At 41.2% G+C, this 21,411-nt stretch overlaps 2 protein-coding genes across 5 annotated transcripts in view; both read right to left on the reverse strand.

Moving 5' to 3' along the window:
* Window positions 1-1,275: 1,275 nt before the first annotated feature.
* pou3f2b (POU class 3 homeobox 2b) lies at window positions 1,276-6,637 on the reverse strand. Its single transcript, XM_032557723.1, has one exon. It carries the CDS (start codon window positions 6,460-6,462, stop codon window positions 5,182-5,184), a length of 1,281 nt encoding a protein of 426 aa, XP_032413614.1. The 5' UTR covers window positions 6,463-6,637; the 3' UTR covers window positions 1,276-5,181.
* A 2,726-nt stretch (window positions 6,638-9,363) lies between these two features.
* The window catches only part of LOC116716835 (furin-like protease kpc-1), a 228,998-nt gene continuing 216,950 nt past the window's right edge, over window positions 9,364-21,411 (reverse strand). For 3 of the 4 annotated variants that reach the window (XM_032557721.1, XM_032557717.1, XM_032557720.1), the window contains 3 exons: window positions 18,954-19,028; window positions 15,883-16,039; window positions 9,364-13,229 (listed from right to left, as the gene is read on the reverse strand). In XM_032557721.1, coding sequence (XP_032413612.1) covers window positions 13,114-13,229; window positions 15,883-16,039; window positions 18,954-19,028 — 348 coding nt within the window. In that variant the 3' untranslated portion in view covers window positions 9,364-13,113. Of the gene's footprint in view, window positions 13,230-14,542; window positions 16,040-18,953; window positions 19,029-21,411 lie in introns of those variants that run through there. The other variant, XM_032557719.1, reaches the window with a different exon arrangement.

A 21,411-nucleotide genomic window follows, 5' to 3' on the forward strand; every position in this document is an offset into this window, starting at 1 on the left:
AAAACAACAAAAAAAATTGGAGAAAATTTTAAAATGACCAAATTTCTGATCAACTTAACTACAAGCAACAAACAGCCAAAAAAGTTTTCAGTTCAATGCTTTCAGAAAAAAAAAATAAAAATCAAGGGCTCTTGGGGGCCCTCTGCTGACCTGGAGGCCATGAGCAGCGGCTCAGCTCACATACAGTATATCATCAGCAAGTTCTTCTCCAGCCAGCTCACGGTCTCATATTGGATGCGTTGTTCTGATGAGAATTTCATATTATCCATAATAATATTTTAAAAATTTAAAGGAATTTCATATAGCAGCTCAGCCAGAGCAGCTCAGCTTTCCTCCCCACCAGACAGATATCTCACCAGGTTTCCTCATGTCTGCCGTCAGTGAAATTTCATTTTAAATTTTGTATTTTTGCAGCTTATTGTATCCAGAGAAACCAAAATTATTCATACCCCTGGCATATTCAGGTAAAAAAAAATAACAAAAAAACCCCAAAACGTATAATTTAATCAACAGGTTCCTTCTGTCTGATGGTACTTAACGTTTAGGAGGGAGATTAAGATTAGGGTGATGGAAAAGAGGCCATCCCAACCTCACCAACAGCTGACCTCCAAAAGACAAAAAAAGGAAAATCAAAACACCAAAGGAGATTAAAAATAAATGGCTGCTCAGTAATTATATGAGAACAGCTTGATAAAGTTTTTTTCTGTTATTTATTGGCAAAGCTGTAAACAATTTTCAACAATTCTGTTTTTCAATAAAATGACAGCTTTTTAAAAACAATTATACTATTTTACATCATTGTGTTATCCTTTGTCACGTTGCCCATCAGAGACAAACTTAAAATTAAATTAAAATCATCTTGAAATGAATTCTGCCAGGGGTGTGAATAATTCTGGACTGAACCGATTTTAAACATGGCACCATTTCATCACGTTGGGTCAGCAAGTGGCCGTAAAAGACCAACTTTGACCCATTCTGTTTCATCTGAAAATAATTCTCATTGCCTATTTTCCATAGATGCGTTAGACGGAGTTTGAGCACTTTGAGTTAGCGGACATTTCTTTTAGAGATTTTATTTTATTTTATTACATTTTTTTAAAGAATAAACTAAAAAAAGTGTCAGTAGCATGGATAAACTCCACCAACCACTTAAATAACCAAGGACATCCTTAAGCTACTTGTTCTGATATCTTGAAGATTTCAAATTCTCAATTGGAAATTTGGACCTAAAATTGCCATTTTTATATTTATTTTTGTCCCCCCCCCCCCCCCCCCCCCCCCTCCTAAAACCACGCACCTTTGCAATCTTGCATTTTGTTTAGTAAGAACTATTCAGATTCCGTGCACCATGTTTTTATTTTTTCCCCCTGACTGCAGTACAGCGATTAAAGATCTTGAACTCACCCTTTGGTCGTGTTGACGCCACTAGATGGCGCTTGCGCACCGACTTTCCTTCATTGCTTCAGACTTTCTTCAGCCCTGTTGTATTTTTCCCCCCCCTCCCTCCCTCCCTCCCTCTCTGTCTCTCTCCTCTCTGTGAGCCTGATGGGAAATTTCAAGTCACCTAAATAAAAAGGAAGGTGTAATTAACGCGTCGCGCTATTAATTGCATCTGCTAGAGAGCGGATGAAGGGCACCGGGACGCGCTTTACCCCCCTTTTTTTTTTTTTTTTTTTTTTTTTACTACGCGGCCCCTTAAAAAGTCTTCTTGGGAGAGGAGCTGCTTCCTGGTGTCACGCGTCCAAATGGCAGGTCAGGTCAAACGGAGATGATGATGATGATGATGATGATGATGATGATGATGATGATGACGGGGCGGTGATGAGGCAACCGATGTGGGGATGATATAATATAAACCGTGTCTATCCTCATGAAAACCGTTATGGATTAAACACAATCAGGTCAATAAAATCACTTTTCAGCAGAGTTTGGATCGATTAAAGGGCCAACATTCAGTTTTTTTTTTTTTTTTAACCAATCAAACTACAGATGAGTGATTACACGGTTGAAACAGGAAGTGTGTGTGTTTTTGACTAGATGCTGAGTGATCGGACAAAAACTCCCACTATTCCTCCGCATATAAAGCGGAGCATGTCTTTCCCAGCTCAACGGGACAATTTGATTTCAATTCAAAACAACAACAACAACAACAATAATAATAATAATAATAATAATAAATATTAGTGCAAATTATGGCACTTTGGAGTTAAAATGAGCAGCTTAAAGTTTTCCCCTTCTTCAGGAAACATTTCAGAGAAGCGGTACTTTTCTGAAAGCAGAGAACTTAAGACATGTCTGCTTTTGCCGTTTTACAAGTGTCGATTTTATCCCTGCTGTCCCCCAGAGACGGTCCGTTCAGCCCCGTTTTAAGCTTAGAATTAGTGGCAAATTACGGTCAAGCAAACAAATGACAGAAATCTGTCGTCATCTCAGACCAGCTGAAATGAGAAGCAGAAAATGCAAAGAATGGCAACAATAATAAAAGGACTTACAATTTTAAGCGGGTCAAAAGCAATCACTGTAGTGGGCCCCTTTCAGTCCTTTCCAGGGGCCACTTTTTGCTCCCCGGGCCCCAGCTTGAAGACCTAATTGAATCCCCCCACCTCCTCTCCGGGCCAAAGTCAGTCCGTTTGGAAGCAGAAACAACATCATCAGCTCACAATCATCCAGCCTCATTTTCTCGCAGCCATTAATTCCTCTCAACCGACAGAGCTGCAGCCGCAGCATGAACCTGCTGCAGCACCACCAGCATTGGCTTCATCACTGCGTTTGCTTGAAACAAAAATAAAACAAAACACACACACACACAAAAAAAAACCCATGTAGGCTTGACATTGGAAAAAAAAAAGGAGAAGCCTTTTTAATATCAACCTCATTATTTAAAAATGTGCAAGTCCCTTTGTTCATGTGGCGAGTGACGAAACACCAGCAGGCGTTTATCACCTCTGATAGCTCTACCCCAAGTTCATCCAGTGAATATGCCCCAAATAATAATAATAATAATAATAATAATAATAATAATAATAAAAACAAACAGTAAACAGAACAAATCCACAGCGTTGGATTGCTACAGGTCTACATCCCACAAGTTCAGTCAAATCTGATCGTTTCATTAAAGCTACCGAGGAGAGATTCCAGTGATCATTTCTGATGAAACAGGAGAGAGGGGGAAGAAAATGAAAATGAAGGCAAATAAAACAACAAAAAGGAAGGTGGGAATAAAATCCCTGGATATGTATCTTTGCATTTAAACAGAAGAAAAGCGAGCTACTGTTTGGAATTAAAACATATATTTATATGTACAGAATAACTCTGTGTCTGACCGGTCCAGGCTGCCTGCCTGCCTGCCCTCTGCGTCTCAGTTCAGCTTAAATAGATTCATCTCGTGTTTTTTGCGTCACGTAAATAAAATAGAAATGACCCTCAAACGAAACCAAAACAAAGATAGAACAATAACATCGACTTGCTGTAACCATACAGTTCCTCCACAATGAAGCAATAATAATAATAATAATAATAATAATAATAATAATAATAATAATAATATATAACTTTCTCATAAGATGCAAATTTTTGGAATATATTTTAAAATTAGTTGAAAACTAAATGTGCAATATTATTATTATTATTATTGTTGTTGTTGTTGTTATTATTATTTACTATCGAACGCGTCGTTCTGGAACATTTTAATTATTTCTGAGCGTTTTTAAATATCAATAATCTGTCTCGGTTCCGGTTCTGAAGCGCTGTTCTGTTCTGTCCTGTGAATTGTTTTTGTTTTCCACTCAGAGTGGACGGGAAGTGACTCAGAGCAAAAATGAATTAGCTGACGTTTAAATCGATAACACGCGAGCTGCAAATTAAAAATGCGCAAAAAGAACAAAAAGAAGAAGAAGAAGAAGAAAAAATTTGAGAGTTAAATTCGAGCGACAAGAAGAACAGCACCAAACGCAAAGCAGCAGGCTGGATTCTGAAACTCAATAATGAAAAAAAAAGTACAATAAAATAAATCTAATTGTAAGGGGAAGGGGGAGAATAAAACAAAAACAAAAGTGCCCCAGTGAAAAATAATAATATATATATATATTTAAAGGGATACAAATCCATAACTTTTTGTTTAAAGTTGTACAATATTTACAGATTCGAATCCGAATGTTTTCGCCGCCGTCGTATTATTATTATTATTTATTCGTTTTTTTTTATTTTTTTATTTTTGCTGAGATATCTAGAGCCCATCTTGTCGTGGGAAAAGTGCCAGATAGTCCAATCAATCGCCGTGGAGCCTTTTCTTCTTCTTCTTCTCCTCCTCCTCCTTTTTCTTCTTCTACGAGCAGAACAAACGCTTTGGTGGAGGAGATCATGTTATTGAACTGGCTGTGATGGCTGAGGAAAAAAAACAGAGCGGTCTCTGTGTTTACGCCGCTAATTGCAGAGGTCGCAGCACGACCAATAATAATAATAATAATAATAATAATAATAATAATAATAGATGAGTGGCAGCTGACCTCTGTGCTGACAGATGGGACTCCACTGGACTGGGGTTGCAGCCTTTTTACTGGCCTCCACTTCACTCCATTAACGCAGCTTTCTGTGACCCCTGTCTGGCCCCCCAGACCCCCTGCCCTCTCCTCGCCCCCCAGTGGCCCCTTCGCTGCGGCCACAAACTAACCCGCTTCTGCACGCAGCAACAACGATGCCGGAGTTGATAGAAAAGTGGAAACTATTCTGCTAGGCTTTTCATCTAAAAAAATACCTCCCTCCCTCTCTGTTTATTTTTATATAGAGATTTTTATTTTTATTTTATTTATTTTTTTTGGTTTTAATTTTATTGTTATTTTTTTTTTGAGTCAAATATAATTTTGAATACACAACAAGGGGCTACACCTTGAAACCGCGTCGACTCACAGTGCTGGGCATGTGTCCTCGGAGAGCACAAACTGTCCCCCCCCCCCCCCCCCCCCCATCCTCCTCTCCACTCCCTTAATCTCTCACACATTCACTGCAGATATCGTGGAGGCTCTCACTGCAATCTATTATACATAAAACACTCACTAGATCGTCTCACAGTCCAGTGATTTATATATAACCTCGGGGATAAATAATAATATTAATTAATAATAATAATAATAATAAAAAAACAACAACCGATGAACAAGTCCTGGAGGAGCGGTCCGGTAGAGTTCATTGGACCGGGGTCTGGACCCCGTGGTGCGGCGGCGTGTCCCCGTACACATCCTCGCTGCCCGGCAGCGCTCCTCCGGGAGGGGTCATGCGCTTCTCCTTCTGTCTCCTGTTACAAAACCAAACTCTCACCACTTCTTTCTCCAGGTGAAGACTGTCCGCCAGGCTGATTATTTCCGACGCGGCCGGCTTAGGGCACTTCAAAAAATGGCTCTCCAAAGCTCCCTTTACGCTCACCTCGATCGAGGTCCGTTTTTTCCGTTTCCTGCCCTGCGCCGCGATCTTGTCCAGGCTGGTCGGGCTGCCCGAGGTGGAGTCCGCCTCCTCCAGCCACTTGTTCAACAGCGGCTTCAGTTTGCACATGTTTTTGAAGCTGAGCTGCAGGGCCTCAAACCTGCATATGGTCGTTTGGGAAAACACATTTCCGTACAGGGTCCCCAGGGCGAGTCCCACGTCCGCCTGCGTGAAGCCCAGCTTGATCCTCCGCTGCTTGAACTGCTTGGCGAACTGCTCCAGGTCGTCCGACGTCGGCGTGTCCTCGTCCGAGTGGTCGTGGTGACTCTGCGGCCGGTGCTGGTGCTGGGACGCGGGGTGGCCGTGCTCGTTGAGGTGCGGGCTGTGGTGGTCCTCGTGGCTGTCCCGCAGGTTGTGGTGGTGCATCCCCTGGCCGCTCCCCGGGATCAGCCCGTTGACGCCGAAGCCCGGCTGGGAGTAAATAAGGCTCTGGCCGTTCGTCGTCGCCATGCTCGGTATGTGCGCCGCGGTGGTGGTCCTCCACGCCCGCGCGTCGTGGTGGTTCCCGTGCGCCTGGTGCACCAGGTGCGGCGGCCGCGACTGGTGCTGCAGGCTGCTGCTGGAATTGTGCATCTCCTCCCTGGCGCCCTGCACTGCGGGCTTGATGTCCTGCTCCGCGCCGATGGGGCTCGAGGACCACGGGGTCCCCTCTCCGTGGGACAACGCCGTGATCCACTGGTGCGCGTGGCTGAGCGTGTGGCTGTTGCTCTGCAGCGGGTAGTCGCTCTGCAACAAGCTCTGCGCGTCCCGGTACGCCGTGGCTTGCTGCATGCCGCCGGGCTCCGAGTGCACGATGGATGCGCTGGAGGTGAGGATGCTGTAGTGGTTAGACGCTGCGGTCGCCATGACTCCCGGAGCCGGACTGGTCGCTCTTATTAAAGGAACCTCGCATTTGACAGATCCGCTCCTGCCCATAGGCGGCTCCCAGGCGCTCTGCCAAGTGGACGCCGAGGCGCACCTGGACTCCGCGCCGCCCCCGTCGCTCATTGGGCGTCGAGGAATGATGGACACGGTTGCCAGGGGCAACGGCGCGCGGATTGGCTCGGCGGGAGCCTCAACGAACGCAGCCTTGTTTTGCCGGAGAGGTGCGAGTTGTTCGAGGCTCCTGTGGAAGCGGAGAGCCGGAGTGCGGCGCGAGGAGACGGAGCTCCGGGATCTGCAGGTGCGGCTGTAAGATCCAGTTGATTTACTCTGGCAGTCAGGGTTTTTTTTTATCCGGACTCAGACTACAGGTAGTCGAGCTCCAGCTGCGGGGATTTCCTCTAATGCAGAGAGCAGATTTATTTTTGCTGGTTAAGGTGTTGTTGTGCGCACCAGTTTAGATCGTGAAAATGTGATTATTTTAGTCATGTTTATTGGAGTTGAGACCAGTTAGTTGCACATTTATGTCATCTTTATGTGTATATTGTAACAAGTTGACTTATTTTTTTTTTTTAGAACAATTTTGATATTTTATCACTGCAGGCTGGTTGAATTATTAGGAATTTAGACCGTTTTATTTGTGCAGTGTTGCTTATTTAGTTGTGTAAAAATTCATAACAGCATTTCTCCATACAAATCATCATTTCGACTTCTTTAAATGAATACTAACTTGCTTTACTAACTATTTAGTTTAACTAGTGATTATTTTTTATATAAATGCTTAACTACTAATTAGCCGAAAAAGGCAAATAAATGTGTTTTTTTGTTTGACGTTTCTGGATTAACAACACTTTGAGAAAAATGCTAACTACGTATGTTAGAGATGCAACCAAATAAAATTTCCCACTATTTTTTAGTTCCATAAACATACAATCATCGCAGTAACATGTAATTAAAACGGCAGGTTTTAAGTTTAAGAAGAAAATGAGCTATAGATTGAATGAAGTACCAATCCTCGTTTTCTGTTGCATTTAATACACTTAATAAACAAACTGCTGCGGTTTTTTTCTCTTGCATGTCCTCATGGGGGAACGAGCGTCAGGTCTGAAAGGAAACCGGAAATCATCCGGGAAAAGAGTATCTAGCGTGTTTTAACAAAAAAAAGGTTGTTTTTTTAAAAATTCATTAATAGATATATTTTCACTACAGAAGACGTCTATTCCTAATTTAGTGATGAGCAGTTTGTAAAACAGCATTCCCAGATTAAATAACGCCCACCTCATAATCATGTCACCGTTCATTTTTATTCTGAGGAAAATCTCCGGACTCTTAAAGTTCTGATATTGTTCAGTGGATATTTCTCAGAGATGCTCAGCCGCTCTCTGTAAACAAACTGAGCTCAACCAATCAACTTAAAGCTCTAGTGGGCGGGGCTACAGGCTTGGCACGCAGTAAAAATATCACTGCTTTACTGCGTACATGTGTAACTTGATCTGGTTGCTTTTAACTCGAACAGAAAAGCAGCACTTAGTCAGACTTCCACTAACATGGTCTGATACTTTGATTATGAGACATAAAGTCGATCCTTGTCAAAGTTATCTTGTGACGTTTATCGACTGGTTGTTATTTGCAAGTGAAATACCAGTGGAGGCAAATTTGTCTTTATAGGGAAAAGTGTGACAGCCTTCTTTCAGGCAGCTGACTGGCAGTGTGCAGCAACAGGCGGGGGAAGGGCCGTGCTATTCTCATGTATGATCCAGAGAAAAGTGTCTGGCATTTCAGTAACACGGACTTGAAACGTAGCAGTTTGGAAACGACGACTTTTGAAAAACTTGCCGTACACCCTGATGCCAGGAGCCCAAGAAAAAGAAAACGTAACTTTGAGCTGAGTTTTAGTGTCACGTGTGATATGAATAGTTAATATTTCTTGATTTTAAAAAATATGAAATAAGACAGTAAATGAAGACTTGAGGCGTCTTAAATATGTTTGCAGCTCTTTAAGGATATGTTGTGGGATTGTTACAAAGGTTGTGCAAAAATGACTTTCAGCAGGAAAGAAAAGTCAGTGAATTTGTTCCCGTGTCTTCTAGAGAACTGCTGTAGACGCAGTAGTGAGTCCAAAGGCTTGCTCATCGTCCAATAAAATGAAAACAGACAGAGGTGAACAGAAGGATTAAGTCCAAGCTAAGGCCTCCAGTCCGGGCCACGGAGGGCAAGCCTCCATCACCGTCCCAGCTGTCGCTGCCCCCGGTGTCAGCTTCAGGGACCAGGACTTTGTCCAGAGAGGGGACATTCCTGGCCCACTGCTGCTGGTTGCCATAGGGAGAGGTAAATGAAACAACAGCAGTTGCATCACCGCTGATGCCTCTCCCCCCGCCCCACTCCAAACCACGACTGTCTAAAGGCCTCTATTTAGAGAGGCTCTGTGCTGCGGGGACAAAGCCTTTGCATGGATAAAGGAGGGAGGAGTGAGGAACGCAGGCCCCCAAAAGAAAGAAAGAAAAAAAGAAAGAATAAAAGGACTAGAAGAGCTGAAAAAGATGAGATTATGTCTCTCCTCAGAGCTGCTCCTCACTCTGCTGAGGGATAAATCAGAACCGAACAGAAACTTAATATTTTGTGACCAGAAGCAGATTTCAACTTTACAACTTCTGGGTGTTGTCACCGGTTTAGATTTAAAGGCGCGGATACGTCCTACCAGTACGGACGCAATTAAAAAGCACCGTAGGTTGGGTCTGGCCTACAACAATTCACTTCCCGCCAGATATAACGTTATTACCTAGTGACTACAAATTAAACCAATAAATCAGCCCATACACTTCCCGATATCCCCAATTTATAACTTTCTCGCTATGCAAATGACTGAAACTGTAATTAAACATTTTATTTAATAACGTGGACCGGCAGTAAAATTAAAAGGCAATAAAAAAGCAATCAAAGAAATACTTTCGCAAAAAAAAAAAAAAAAATTCCAAAGTGTTCAGGGAATACACAAAAGCCTATATATTAAAGATTCACACTCACAAATCATTTTCAGCCATGTTAATTTATTCAACAAAATAAAATTAAAAAGTTCACACAAGGACACATGTCAAATGTGCAGACGGGAACATGAGAACAATGTTCTCGAGATTCAGGTGCTAATTGCACCGGGTTCGGTTCTCTCTGACCCGGAATGGATTGTTTTATCATCCATGTGCTGGTTGACGGCGTTCCTAAAAAAAATGTTATGGTTGCTTTGAAAGCTGTTTATTTTTAGGTGTCCAGGGTGGACAATTTGAATCTGTATTTATTTTTTAAATACTATAATACTGCAAATTATAACTGTATTTGGTTGAGAAAGTTTGATAAATACAACCATAGATGCCTAATGTATCAATTATGATACCAAACAGACGGAGATTAAAGGCAACTTTTTGTAAGAAGCATCAAATAAAGAGTTCAAATGAAAACTATTACTTTCTGAATATTATCTTTTGCCTAATGCTTTGAAAGCCCCTTTGATCATAGCTATAAAATGCAACAACTTAGAAGAGGCAGATGTTATTTTGGAGCATGTTGGGTTCTTTGGTTCTGCTTTTTAGTGACCAGGGTGGACGATTTTAATCTTAATAGGAGCTATAAGTAGGCCGGTCACGATTACAAATTTTGATAGACGATAACTTGTCCCAGAGGATATCGCGGTAAACGATAGTATTGTTGTTTTGAGGCCACCTTCAAGTAATATAATGGTGACGGCATGACAATGCAAGAGCACATTCCCGAAAAGCAATAAACTTTAAATTTTAACGCACATTCAACACTGGAACTGGAAGACATTTTAAATATCCGAAATAAACAAACAAAACAGCAGAAACAACAAATAAGATGAATCATGAAGATTCTATAAACAAAATTGTCCTTCAAAAAAATGGCTAGTTGAGACCAAAGCATCAAACTGAAGACCAATTTTGCTAGAAGGAAAGAGAGAAAAAGAAATTATTGAGATTTTTTAAATTCACCATGTGACTAAATGATTTATTGTTTATTGTGAGGCCTTGATATAACCGTCTTTATCTCAATAGCACAGAACGCATCATTTTTTCCCCCCTGTTTTTGATTGGATCAAATGTACAGTGGTTAATGCTGCTTAACTGTGTAGTTTTTAAAGGCAAACTAAAAATTTCCGTTTGGTTGGGAGAGCTTGATAAATACAGCCACACATGCCTAATGTATCAATTATGATACAAACAGAGAAATTAAAGGCGACCCTCTCAACTTCTAGTTCGGAGAATCAAATGCAGATTTCAAATTGGAACTATGTTGCTTTCTGAATACAAGTTATCGTATCAGACTTTAAAAGGCTGACTATATTTATAGCTATAAACTGCAATAATTTACTACATTATTATTTTAAAGGCGCGTGTTGACAAAAAAATGACAAGAAATGCAAATATGCTGTTAATTCCCAGTACCTGTCATAAATTAAGTACATCTTTATAGCGAGCATAAACATCATTACGATGTTTACAGCAGTAATACATGCACACTCTGTGATTTAAAGTGGATAATGAGGATCAAGAGAGTAACGCACACAAAATGGTCCTATTCCACGTAAAGCCGAGCTCTTTAATGAAAGATTTGTGATTGGGCCTTTAATGGATCTCATTTCATAGGCTAATAATCCTTTATAGATGTGGCTCCAGCTGCACTGACGGCTCACGCAGCCGCCAGGATTTAAGTTATGCCGCGGCGGAAAGTTTCCGGGCACGGCTCGGTCATTCATTCTGCTAATATTCCACATTATTGTGGCGTAACATTGAAATCGGCCAAATCAAAAGAACATTGTGGTAATTAGGCTGTAATTCGAGGAATTACCACATCGCCACACAGGCTTAAACAGTCGTGTTGGGAGAAACGCGAAGCACATTATTTTAATGGCGTAATATGCAAACTACGGCTCGTTTCAATTACACGGCTTAACAATGCATAAACGATGCGAGCCTTGTTATTTGGACTTCGGGGTCTGCTGTTATTCAGTCGCTCGGAAGGGCCAACGATGGGGGCCCTCCTCCCAGGCACCGGGGTGCCGAGCTGCTGCCAAGCTACATTTAAGGGAGTGAAGTGAACGGTGGGGAATGTAAGCGTTAAATTAACAGTAGGATAATTATATGACCCGTGTGCTGTAAAGATTCAATTTCTAACACTCTAATTAGGCGACTGTCTCCCCCATACATCCGCTCACATCCCTCTGCCAGTTTCTCACCCGAAAACGTCCTGCGAGCGGAAATAATTAGATTTTATTAAGACACGGCTCGGGTAATAAAGGAAATCAAAGGCTGGGGCTGGTTGGATATGAGATGTTTTCAGAATCGTCGACTTCCTCCTCACACGACTCGGCCCAGAGAATCCAAGGTGGAGGCTTTTTGAATATGGAGCAACTAGACTGTGATTGGACTGTGGAGTCCATGAAAAGACTAACACTTCTGTAAGGTTTTATTTAATTTTTTTACTGATATGATGCAGAGAAAGTAGCAGAATGCTACTGACCAGCTTCATAGAAGAACCCTTGTTGCAGGGTGGTCATGTTATCTAAATTTTAACATGTTTCTCCCGTTGTGTCTACAAAACAGCATTCATGCTAAAGACGTTCAACACGTCAAAACGTCGAGACAACAAGGTTTATGGTCACAGTTGAAGAAAATAAGTTTTATTCATATCTAAGCATCTGTAATCAATAGTAAAAATCACAATAATATAAAAGGCTTTCACCAGTAAGGTCTCTAATAATCACTAAAAATGACTGAGCTGACTCTGAAAGGAGGAATGAGGCACAACTACACAAAACAATTCGTTTTGATATGTTTGCCCAAAAATATCTTAAAACTGCAATCAAGCATATTAGTTTGTAAGAGCAACAATAGGAAAACTCTTAACAAGATTCGCTACATTATTAGCTACGTTATTAACTTTGTAACAAGCCATTACTAAACTTTGAAGTAAGGCTGTCTCCATATGTCTTTATGGATCCCATTATTAAACAAATATCAACTTAGTGAACATTAAGAATTTCTATAACAGTTTATATAGTTTTAAGTATTTCGCTTCGTGTCCACCTTTGACACGTCGCTTAGCGACAGCGCTAATGCTAAAGACAAAGCTGCTAGCATGCTAACCTTCATTATGCGTCTCAGCTGCGGTTTTATTGAAAAGATTAGCATAATAAATTATATGAGAGACATACAAAATGTTTGTACTATTTCAGTAACGGTTCGTGGCTCTATCATTATGAACCAATTCTTACTTTTTGGTTGTTTGTTTTTTTTTTCCAGGATGGACAAACCCTTTGAATAAAATCATCATAATAATTAGAATTTAATAACATTTTGTTCTGTTTGGATTTCATTAATCTTTCAGTTGTTACATTTACATAATACCAATTTAGTATAATTGATTAAAATCTACCAGATTAAAATGCATGCAAATTTCTTTTCTGTGTTGAATTCTAGCAGCAATTTTTTTTTTTTTTTAAGTGTAAATGCTAAACATCTTAGTATTCATTGCTGCAAGTTTGCTGTTGTTTGGGCTGGCTGCAAAGATTCTAGTTTTCTTTTTCTATACATGCAACTTTAACATTTAGTCATGTAATTCTGTTTCTACTTCTTTCAATATTCACTGTTTGAGCACAGAACGTGATGTACACATCACATGTCCATCTGCCTCTAAAAGTTTTATTATTATTATTATTATTATTATTTCAGACCAGCATGCTTGCATCTCAGTCATTTTCTCCCTGTTTCAGGTCTTACATAATGGGAAGGCGGCCGACCCACGCCTTTCATCTTTACTGTAATTGTTGTGTGCATCAAAGATGGGGAGATTGACGGGGCTGCATGGGAGGATTAATACAGTGGGTGAGTGACGACATACTGAGCTGTTCGGTCAGGACGGAGGGAGATGGAGGGGGAGGAGGAGGGGGAGGGGGGGATGAGCGGATAAAAAAAAAAAAAAAGTAGGAGAGGACAAAAAGTGGGGAGAGAGTTAACGAGAGGGAGAGCATTAATTGTGCGCTTTGTGCCGGGGCTCTTTTGCTGAGTGTGGCTGTCGAGGTGCGGGCGCTCACCCCTCCAGCAGCCCGCCGTGATCTGAACCAGCTCTCAGGCTGCTGTATTCCAATGCAATTAGGCCACTCAAAGGCCTGCTTAAAGCTGCACCCCCACTACACACACACACACACACACACACACTCAAATAGCAACAGCCCCTGTGAGCCCCCCCCCTCCCCCTCCCATTGTAGCAGGGAGGTGTATTCTGTCGCTCTTTGAGGCCCCTGGATGAAGAGACCACCCCGGGGAGCAGAAAAGAAGCACATTTCTCTCCACTTTTCACTCCTTTTTTTCCTTATCTATCTATCTATCTATCTATCTATCTATCTATCTATCTATCTATCTATCTATCTATCTATCTATCTATCTATCTATCTATCTATCTATCTATCTATCTATCTATCTATCTATCTATCTATCTATCTATCTATCTATCTATCTATATCTATCTATCTATCTATCTATCTATCTATCTATCAGACACGGAGCACGCTCGCTCCTCCAAAGAGACGCAACTTGGAGTTAGTGCGCCGGATGAGACAAAAGAAGCAGAGCGACGGGGCATTACTATGATGGATGTCATTGTGGGACTGCTTTAGCAATATCGCTTCCCCTCTCCCTCTTTCATTATTCATGCAGCCCTATATTTCAACAAGTGGTGTGGGCCATGCAGCTCACCAGCTATAGTCCCCACAGGCTTCGGCACCGCGTACCCCCCCCCACACACACACACTCCCACCTCCCCATGCACACACACCCTACCACTCGCCTTTCCATCCCCTTTAACAGAGAGCTCCTCGCAATCTCTTGGCAGAGTTTCACTGTGTCGTTCCCCAGAAAGCATTTAAAGCAGATTACAAACCTGACGCTACACCTCCCCAATAAAAGAAGAGAGAGAGAGAGAGAAAGAGAGAGAGAGAGAGATAGTGAGGAGAGGAAGAAAAAAAAAACTGGCACATTAACACCTGCAATACTGCTCAATGGCATCAGCAGATTAACGAGGTAATCCACACAATGAGGCCTTTGATTCGTGTGGTTTGGCAGGCAGCAACGCCAGGCATAATGCACACTGTTATTCCAGTCTGTCCCAGTGCAAGAGAAACCTGGCACAAGCCATTTCCTTTTTTTTTTTTTTTTTTTGTCTTTTCATCAAGACAAGCTTTTGAAGAATTTTCCATCTCGTGCATCTGGTGCTTCTATAGCCTGAATCCTTGTTGGGAGAAATAACCTGCTGGCTGCTCCCCGTGGCACAAGCTTCTTCTTCTTCTTTTTTTTTTTCTTTCTGCGGGGCTGTTTAAACAAGAAGCCTCCCCCCGAACCCCCAAACACACACACACCCACGACCCCCCCCCCCCACACACACACTCTTCAGCACCATTTTTCCCCCCCTGCATAAGGACGTGCGCGTTCGCGTGCTCGAGCCAGATATCGCGGTGCCATCGCTCATGTGCGGCTCGATTAGCCCCACGTGCCTCGTTCGTCAGACGCGGAGGCAGAAGCAGATGGCGGGAGCCGCGCCGTGTTACCACGCCGCAGCACTATGTAACGCTGCGCTAATTGAAACATCAATACCAGCCTGTCAATACGCCGCCGCTACTTTACAAAACACCACGAGCAACCTGACCCGCACTTGACTGATACGAGATTGAGACGACTTGATAAAAAACCCCCAAAACAAACAAACAACAAAATGCTATTGTATAGTAGAAGAAAAACTAAAGAACTTTTTTTTTCACCCCTGTAAAGTTTTTTTTTTCTTCCTTCTTCCAAATATTCCACCAGCAGCTAGGAAGATATCTTCCCTCCATCGCATCTCTCTCACCCCTCCTGGCACATTTTTAATGAATTGATAAAAAAAAAAAGGAAGAAAAAGTTGAGGGAGCGGCCACGCGGCTCTGATCTGTAATTCGACGCCATCGAAAACTCAGCGGAGAACAGAGAGAAATTAGGCGGCTAGGAATTAATTTGTTATTTGTCCAGCTCAATGAGGAGTGACGCAGCCTCCTAAATGAACGGGTAATCCATTTCTTATTGCTGCCAAGCTGAATTCACCCTTCACTGAAGTGGAAAAAGACAAACATATCGCTCGCTAACCCTTCGCAACTCGCAGAGGCGAACTGAGGAGCTTTGAAACCTCTCCCTCAAACTATTTTTTCTTTCTTTCTTTCTTGGCGGGGGTGGGAGAAAGGATTGGTGTGTTTGTGTGCAGTTTGGACAGGTGGGAAAGGGGATTGGGTAAAGAAGTTACAAGCAATAATCACAGAAGTTACAAGCAATAATCACAGCTGACACTGGGGTCACACACAGTAGAAAATACAAGTCGATTCCTGATCAATTGGCTTGCTGCACAGAGGAAAACAACAGTCTTTATTTAATCTTGTTCCATGTTGTGTCTTCTACTCCCTGCTCCATACTACACCCTCCCAACCTCCTCCTTTTTCTTCTTACAGAGCTTCAGCCTAGTGGTTCTGATTGGTCCAATTGGTCCGTCTTCGTGGCGACACCCTTTGAGTCTCTTGATGGTAAGGACCAGTTCTGTCTGTCCGTCTTCTTCCTTTCGGCTCTGTTTTCGTCGCGAGAACAGGTCTGGACATCTGCTGAACATCTGATGGACGTAGCTGTGGAGAAAAAAAAAGTGACAGTCATTCTAATCATATGTGCATATGGAGACCCAGGATTCGCGAGAGTTAGGGACCATAGTTGACCGAGAACAGAGGCAATATAGAAATACTTATATTGCTAAATACGCCTCTGAAATGATAAGAGTTGCCTGTTTTAATAGTTCAAACATAAAATGTACCTTAATGTGCCTTAATACACACAGTAGAAGCATTTTGGCAATACCACAGGAGCTTGGTTAGCTAACACTAACATTCAGTGCCAAGGAAGGGACATAGTGCTTCTTCTTTGGCTGATTTGTAAACCCCGACCTATTGTGTCAAGCAGCAATGTGCTTCGGTATTTCAGCTTCCCAAGGTGGATTTCTTTCCAATATTTTAGTTACGTTCTACCAAAAAATGGACCAAAATGGAAGTGCCAATAGACGGGGGCTCACTCTATCGACATGAAACTCACACCGCATTTCGGTAACAAGCCAAGTAATCCAAACATGCAAAGAAAACAACAAATTAGTTGTTTGTAAAGTTATGTGCAATAAAGTGGAATGGTACAGGGTATAACTACTGTACACATGAACCAAACGAAGCCAAGAAGACCAAAAAAAAAAAAAAACAACAAAGCAACTGAGATCTGTCAACACTTAGAATCAGCTGTGATCTGCTGGTTTAATGTTAACTCATTAATATAAACTGGTTTCTTGTTAGCAAAGTATTGGACAGAGAGATAGGAAATCTTCATAAAAAAGAAAGTCGCACCGTTGCAAAACATTTGGACGGCAATGGTGGGGGGATGTCTTTCTAAACCTCTGGATATTCCAGCGAATGCTCGTTGGGGCCATAATCCAGAAGAGGAGAAGTTCAACATAAAGCAGACCCAGCCAGGGGTCTCTCATAGGATTTCTGATGGAAAAGTCAAAAGAGTTGTCCAAGGGCCAAGAAGCATTAACAGTGAGACCCTGAAATAGCAGGCACAGTTTTACCTGGAGATTGAGGCTTAAGCTAAACTCTTTGCACAAACCATTGTTGGTGGAAGAACCATGTTAGAAGGGAAGTTTGAAGGCAGGAACATGATAGTGTGGGTCATCTTATAACATGTGCTACTGCCAGACCTTCAAATAAATGAATGGAGGATGAATGGATAAATGTACCAGGACAACCTGGATATAAATTTGAAGATGACTTCCAAGGAAGACAATGGAAAGACAATTGTTAAGGCTAAACAAAAATATTTAAGACATTTATGTAAGTGTATTAGATACTTATTCCCTGTTCCACTATGTGTTTTGACCATAACTTTATTTCTAAACTAATTTGCTTTGTTTGTTTATGTGTGGATTACTTGGGTCGTTGCTGAGAACTGGAGAAAATTTCATGCCAGTAACCCCATTTGAAATATATTTACTGAGAACAATGTTGACGTGTTCAATACATATTTTACCCACTGTATATGTTATAATAAATCAGTCGATGCTAGTCTACATTTAGTCTGTAAAAAGGATCTTATAACAACGTCAGGACGTCTGTAGGAGCCACCAACTTAAATTTAAGACTTTTTAAGACCACTCTGAATGGAACTTATAAATAAGAAATTGTAAATAAGTCATATAGCTTGACAACAGAAGTGAATCAATGACAAAGACCAACATCGCCCAGTTAACTGGTGGTAATTTAGCGTTTTCTTACCCATTATGGACTTGAATAAGCTCAATAGCTAACTAGCGAAGGCATATTAGCAGCTGGTTACCATTAGCTGCAACCGCCTCGAGTCTTGACTCAAACTTTTGCGTAACAGTAAAGTCTCGCAAGAAAAGGGGAAACTACATGAGATTAAATAGTCCTACCACAACAAAATGTAATACCTGTGATTAAAAACAGAGAATAATTTAAGACATTTTAAAGCCTTAATTTTAGATACAGGAATATAAGAGTTTTTAAGGATGAGCATACACATTTAATTAGCAAACCTTACTAAGAGCAGTGGTTTCTGATATGGCTCACTACCCAGGGCAGAAAGTATAGAGAGCGCCACCAGCAACAAAGAATCAGTCATTTGTTGGTGTTAGAAAACATGGCTCTTTATAAAAGGTGCCTAAATATGTTTAAGTGTTTTCCTCTGATTCATTATCAAAATCCAAATTTTGGTTTTTAAGGAGTTGCCGCTTTATTTAAGCATCTCCAGTTTTAAATCACTTCTTTCTCTACACAGCCAATTCTTTCAAGTATAGTTATCGCTACAATTTACTTGTGTGTTGATGCTACACTTGCATAAAAGCCTCACTTAACACACTGCCACCTACTGGGCAGCTAGTGTAGGTTCACAAAAATGTATCTATCTATCTATCTATCTATCTATCTATCTATCTATCTATCTATCTATCTATCTATCTATCTATCTATCTATCTATCTATCTATCTATCTATCTATCTATCTATCTATCTATCTATCTATCTATCTATCTATCTATCTATCTATCTATCTATCTATCTATCTATCTATCTATCTATCTATCTAAACTTCTCTGTTTCTAGAAATTTCTATATGAGTAAATATTAATCTAGCAGCTGACCCAGGTTGCCATTCATGCTGTGAGATTTTTTCCTGCCAACAATGAGCAACATATGAAACCTAAAAGCCACAGCCGCATATTTGTGGGACAAAAACATTGATTTTACGAACTGAATAATTGTCAAAATATTTACCAGCTTCAATAACCGCTCCAGCTGTAGACATCAACATATGCGACGTAAAAACCCCCCCAAAACAAACAAACATACATTTTGGTGGCCAAGTGGGCTTCCTGCCAGGTATGCCTCACATGAAAACACATATTTGTCTGATTGAAAAATATTTTCCTGCATCTCATCCAAAAAAAAAAAAAAAAAAAATTTCAAAAACGCGCAGCAATTTACAAACCTTCAACGCCCCCCTCCACGTCGGAGGCTCGATGAGGTTCATGCTCGTCGCTCTGCCTCCTGTAGTTTCCGATATCTGGATCATGGAGGAGATGTTTCACGTTAAACGGGCAGTGTGAGCGGCATATGCCAGTTTCAGAATTAGAAATACAGAAATTATTTTACTGCTTTCTGCACTTCCATGCAGCTAACTAAAGCAGAAGAGGTTAGGACATTCTTAAGTTATGTGCGTCAAACTTGAGGATCAGGGGCCAAATTCGGCCCAGTGTAACTTTTTTACGTGGCCCTCTGGACTCTAAAAGCAGGAGTGTTCAAAGTGTGGTTTGGGGGCCGTTTGTGACCCTTGAAATGATTTTTCAACCCCTGACCACAAGTCTAGGACAGTAAAAATGTGGCCACTAAAACAGAAAACAGTTCACGACCCACAAAATGTGGAAGATGTCCATTTTTCTTGTAATAAGTCCACAGTTTTTTCATGTTTTGGATCTTTACTGATATACAGATTTCATTAAAATGTTTTATTGTTGAGCAGATACAAAAAAAAAATAAATAAATAAATAAAATCAAACTAATTTTCACATCTTTGATTTAAAGATGCAGTTTAAACCTGCCAGTTTTGGCCCCCAGGGCAAAAACGCTTGAACACCGCGGCTCTTTAATATGACTTTATCAACCAAATCAAAGCAATTTTTTTTTTAAAATTCTGCATACTGTCAAAGTACATCAACATGAAGAAACGCTCAATATTTGATTTCAAGAAGCACTCAACAAATGCAGAAAGAGCTATTTCTTAATATTTTAACAGTTTTATCAATACATTCTTGACATGACCCAAAAATGAAAATGAGTTTCACACTCCTGCCACAAGTATCAGTGCTCAACATTATTAGACCCACACTGGTAGAGGTGAGGGGCTTTCGTTCCCCACATACCTGACGGCAGCAGGGCCAGAGGTCATTGTCTGGAAAGCTCCTCTACACACACACACACACACCCACGCCCACGCACGCACACACACACACACAACATTCGTTCCTTGATGCCTTCCATCTGCTACAGCCTGGCTTACAGCAGGAGTCACGACTCCTCTGACATGCTTCTGCCGCTTCGCGTAGAAGTCACGGGTGAGAAATTTTCGAGCAAACACGCAGAGAAAAAGACATTCACAGAGAATTTAGTTTCACAGTAAAAAAAAAAAAAAAAAAAAAAATCGACAAGAACAAGCAGCTGAACAAGCTCCGTCCAAACAGGAGCAGCGTTCAGCTCGCGGTAACAATGTGATTCTCGGCTCAAGTTTTCAGCGAGCGTTGACGTCTCTCTTCCTCTTTCTCTCTCCCTCCCTCTCTCGGAGCTGTGAGGATTCCCGAACTGGCAGCTTTTCAGCGGGGGTTTTAGCGATACAGTATTTACAAGGCATGAGCAAGTGGGAGAGCTGCAACAGACGGCGCCGAACACGGCGCTTTCAATTATTTCTCACAGCATTCATGAAAATAGAAGCACAGCAGGGAGTACAGTACGAGCGACCAAACTATAAAAAGAAACTCTGAAAAAAAAAGAGAGAGAGACAGAGAGAGAGAGAGAGAACTCCCAAGCTAATCTAAACGGGGTGTGAAGAACTCAGAGTGGTGCATGTCTCAGAAAAAATAAAAAATAAAAAAGAGAGAGAGAGAGACAGAGTGTTGGAGCGCAGACAGAGCGGAGCGATGATGGGGAAAAAATTGCTGCATAAATAATTAGAGGGAGGTTGAAGTTGAGATTTGATTGCATTTTAAGAGTCTGTTTTGAGAGTGAAAATGGTCTGATAACCTCAGCAGGGGGCCTCATACAATTAGATCCATATTTAAGAAGCAAGTGAGAAGGGTTTACGACAAGTTCTGGCAGCTTTATGCGCCGCTTTTACATGAACGCTGGTTATAAAGTGTTAACAGTTGCTAGTTAGCGGAAATATAAAGAGCAGCTCAGGGCTGATGAGTGATTTACTGTCCGTGAACAAAATGACTACACTAATACACTGTGTGTGTTAGAGGTGGGGCTGTGTTTCAAGCTAGCATCGTTGGTATTTATGATGAAAACAATGCTAGTTCCACTGGTAGATTATTTCATTTATAACGAGACATTTTTCCCATGTCAGAAGTGAAATAAGCTGCCAATGGAACTAGGACTTTTTCATCAATGTTAACGAATTATTGAAAGTAAACAAGCACATACTGTACATCTTGAGTCCGCTTTGTCTTATTTCAAGAGTACTAAGATATTTGCATTAGAAATTAGACACCAAAATTGCTTTGCAAGATTTTGTGTTTTTGCGGTGTGCTGATCAACTTAATGCTTTTAAGATGTTTTATCTGCCAGCTGTGATGCTTTTCTGCTTAAAGGTAATAAAAAAACACAACATTTAAGATTAGGATATGACATCAGATAACATTTAAATACAGAAATGTGGCATTTATGAAGTATGT

The sequence above is a fragment of the Xiphophorus hellerii genome, chromosome 3 (assembly GCF_003331165.1).
Source record: "Xiphophorus hellerii strain 12219 chromosome 3, Xiphophorus_hellerii-4.1, whole genome shotgun sequence".
In the NCBI taxonomy this organism is placed as follows: domain Eukaryota; kingdom Metazoa; phylum Chordata; class Actinopteri; order Cyprinodontiformes; family Poeciliidae; genus Xiphophorus; species Xiphophorus hellerii.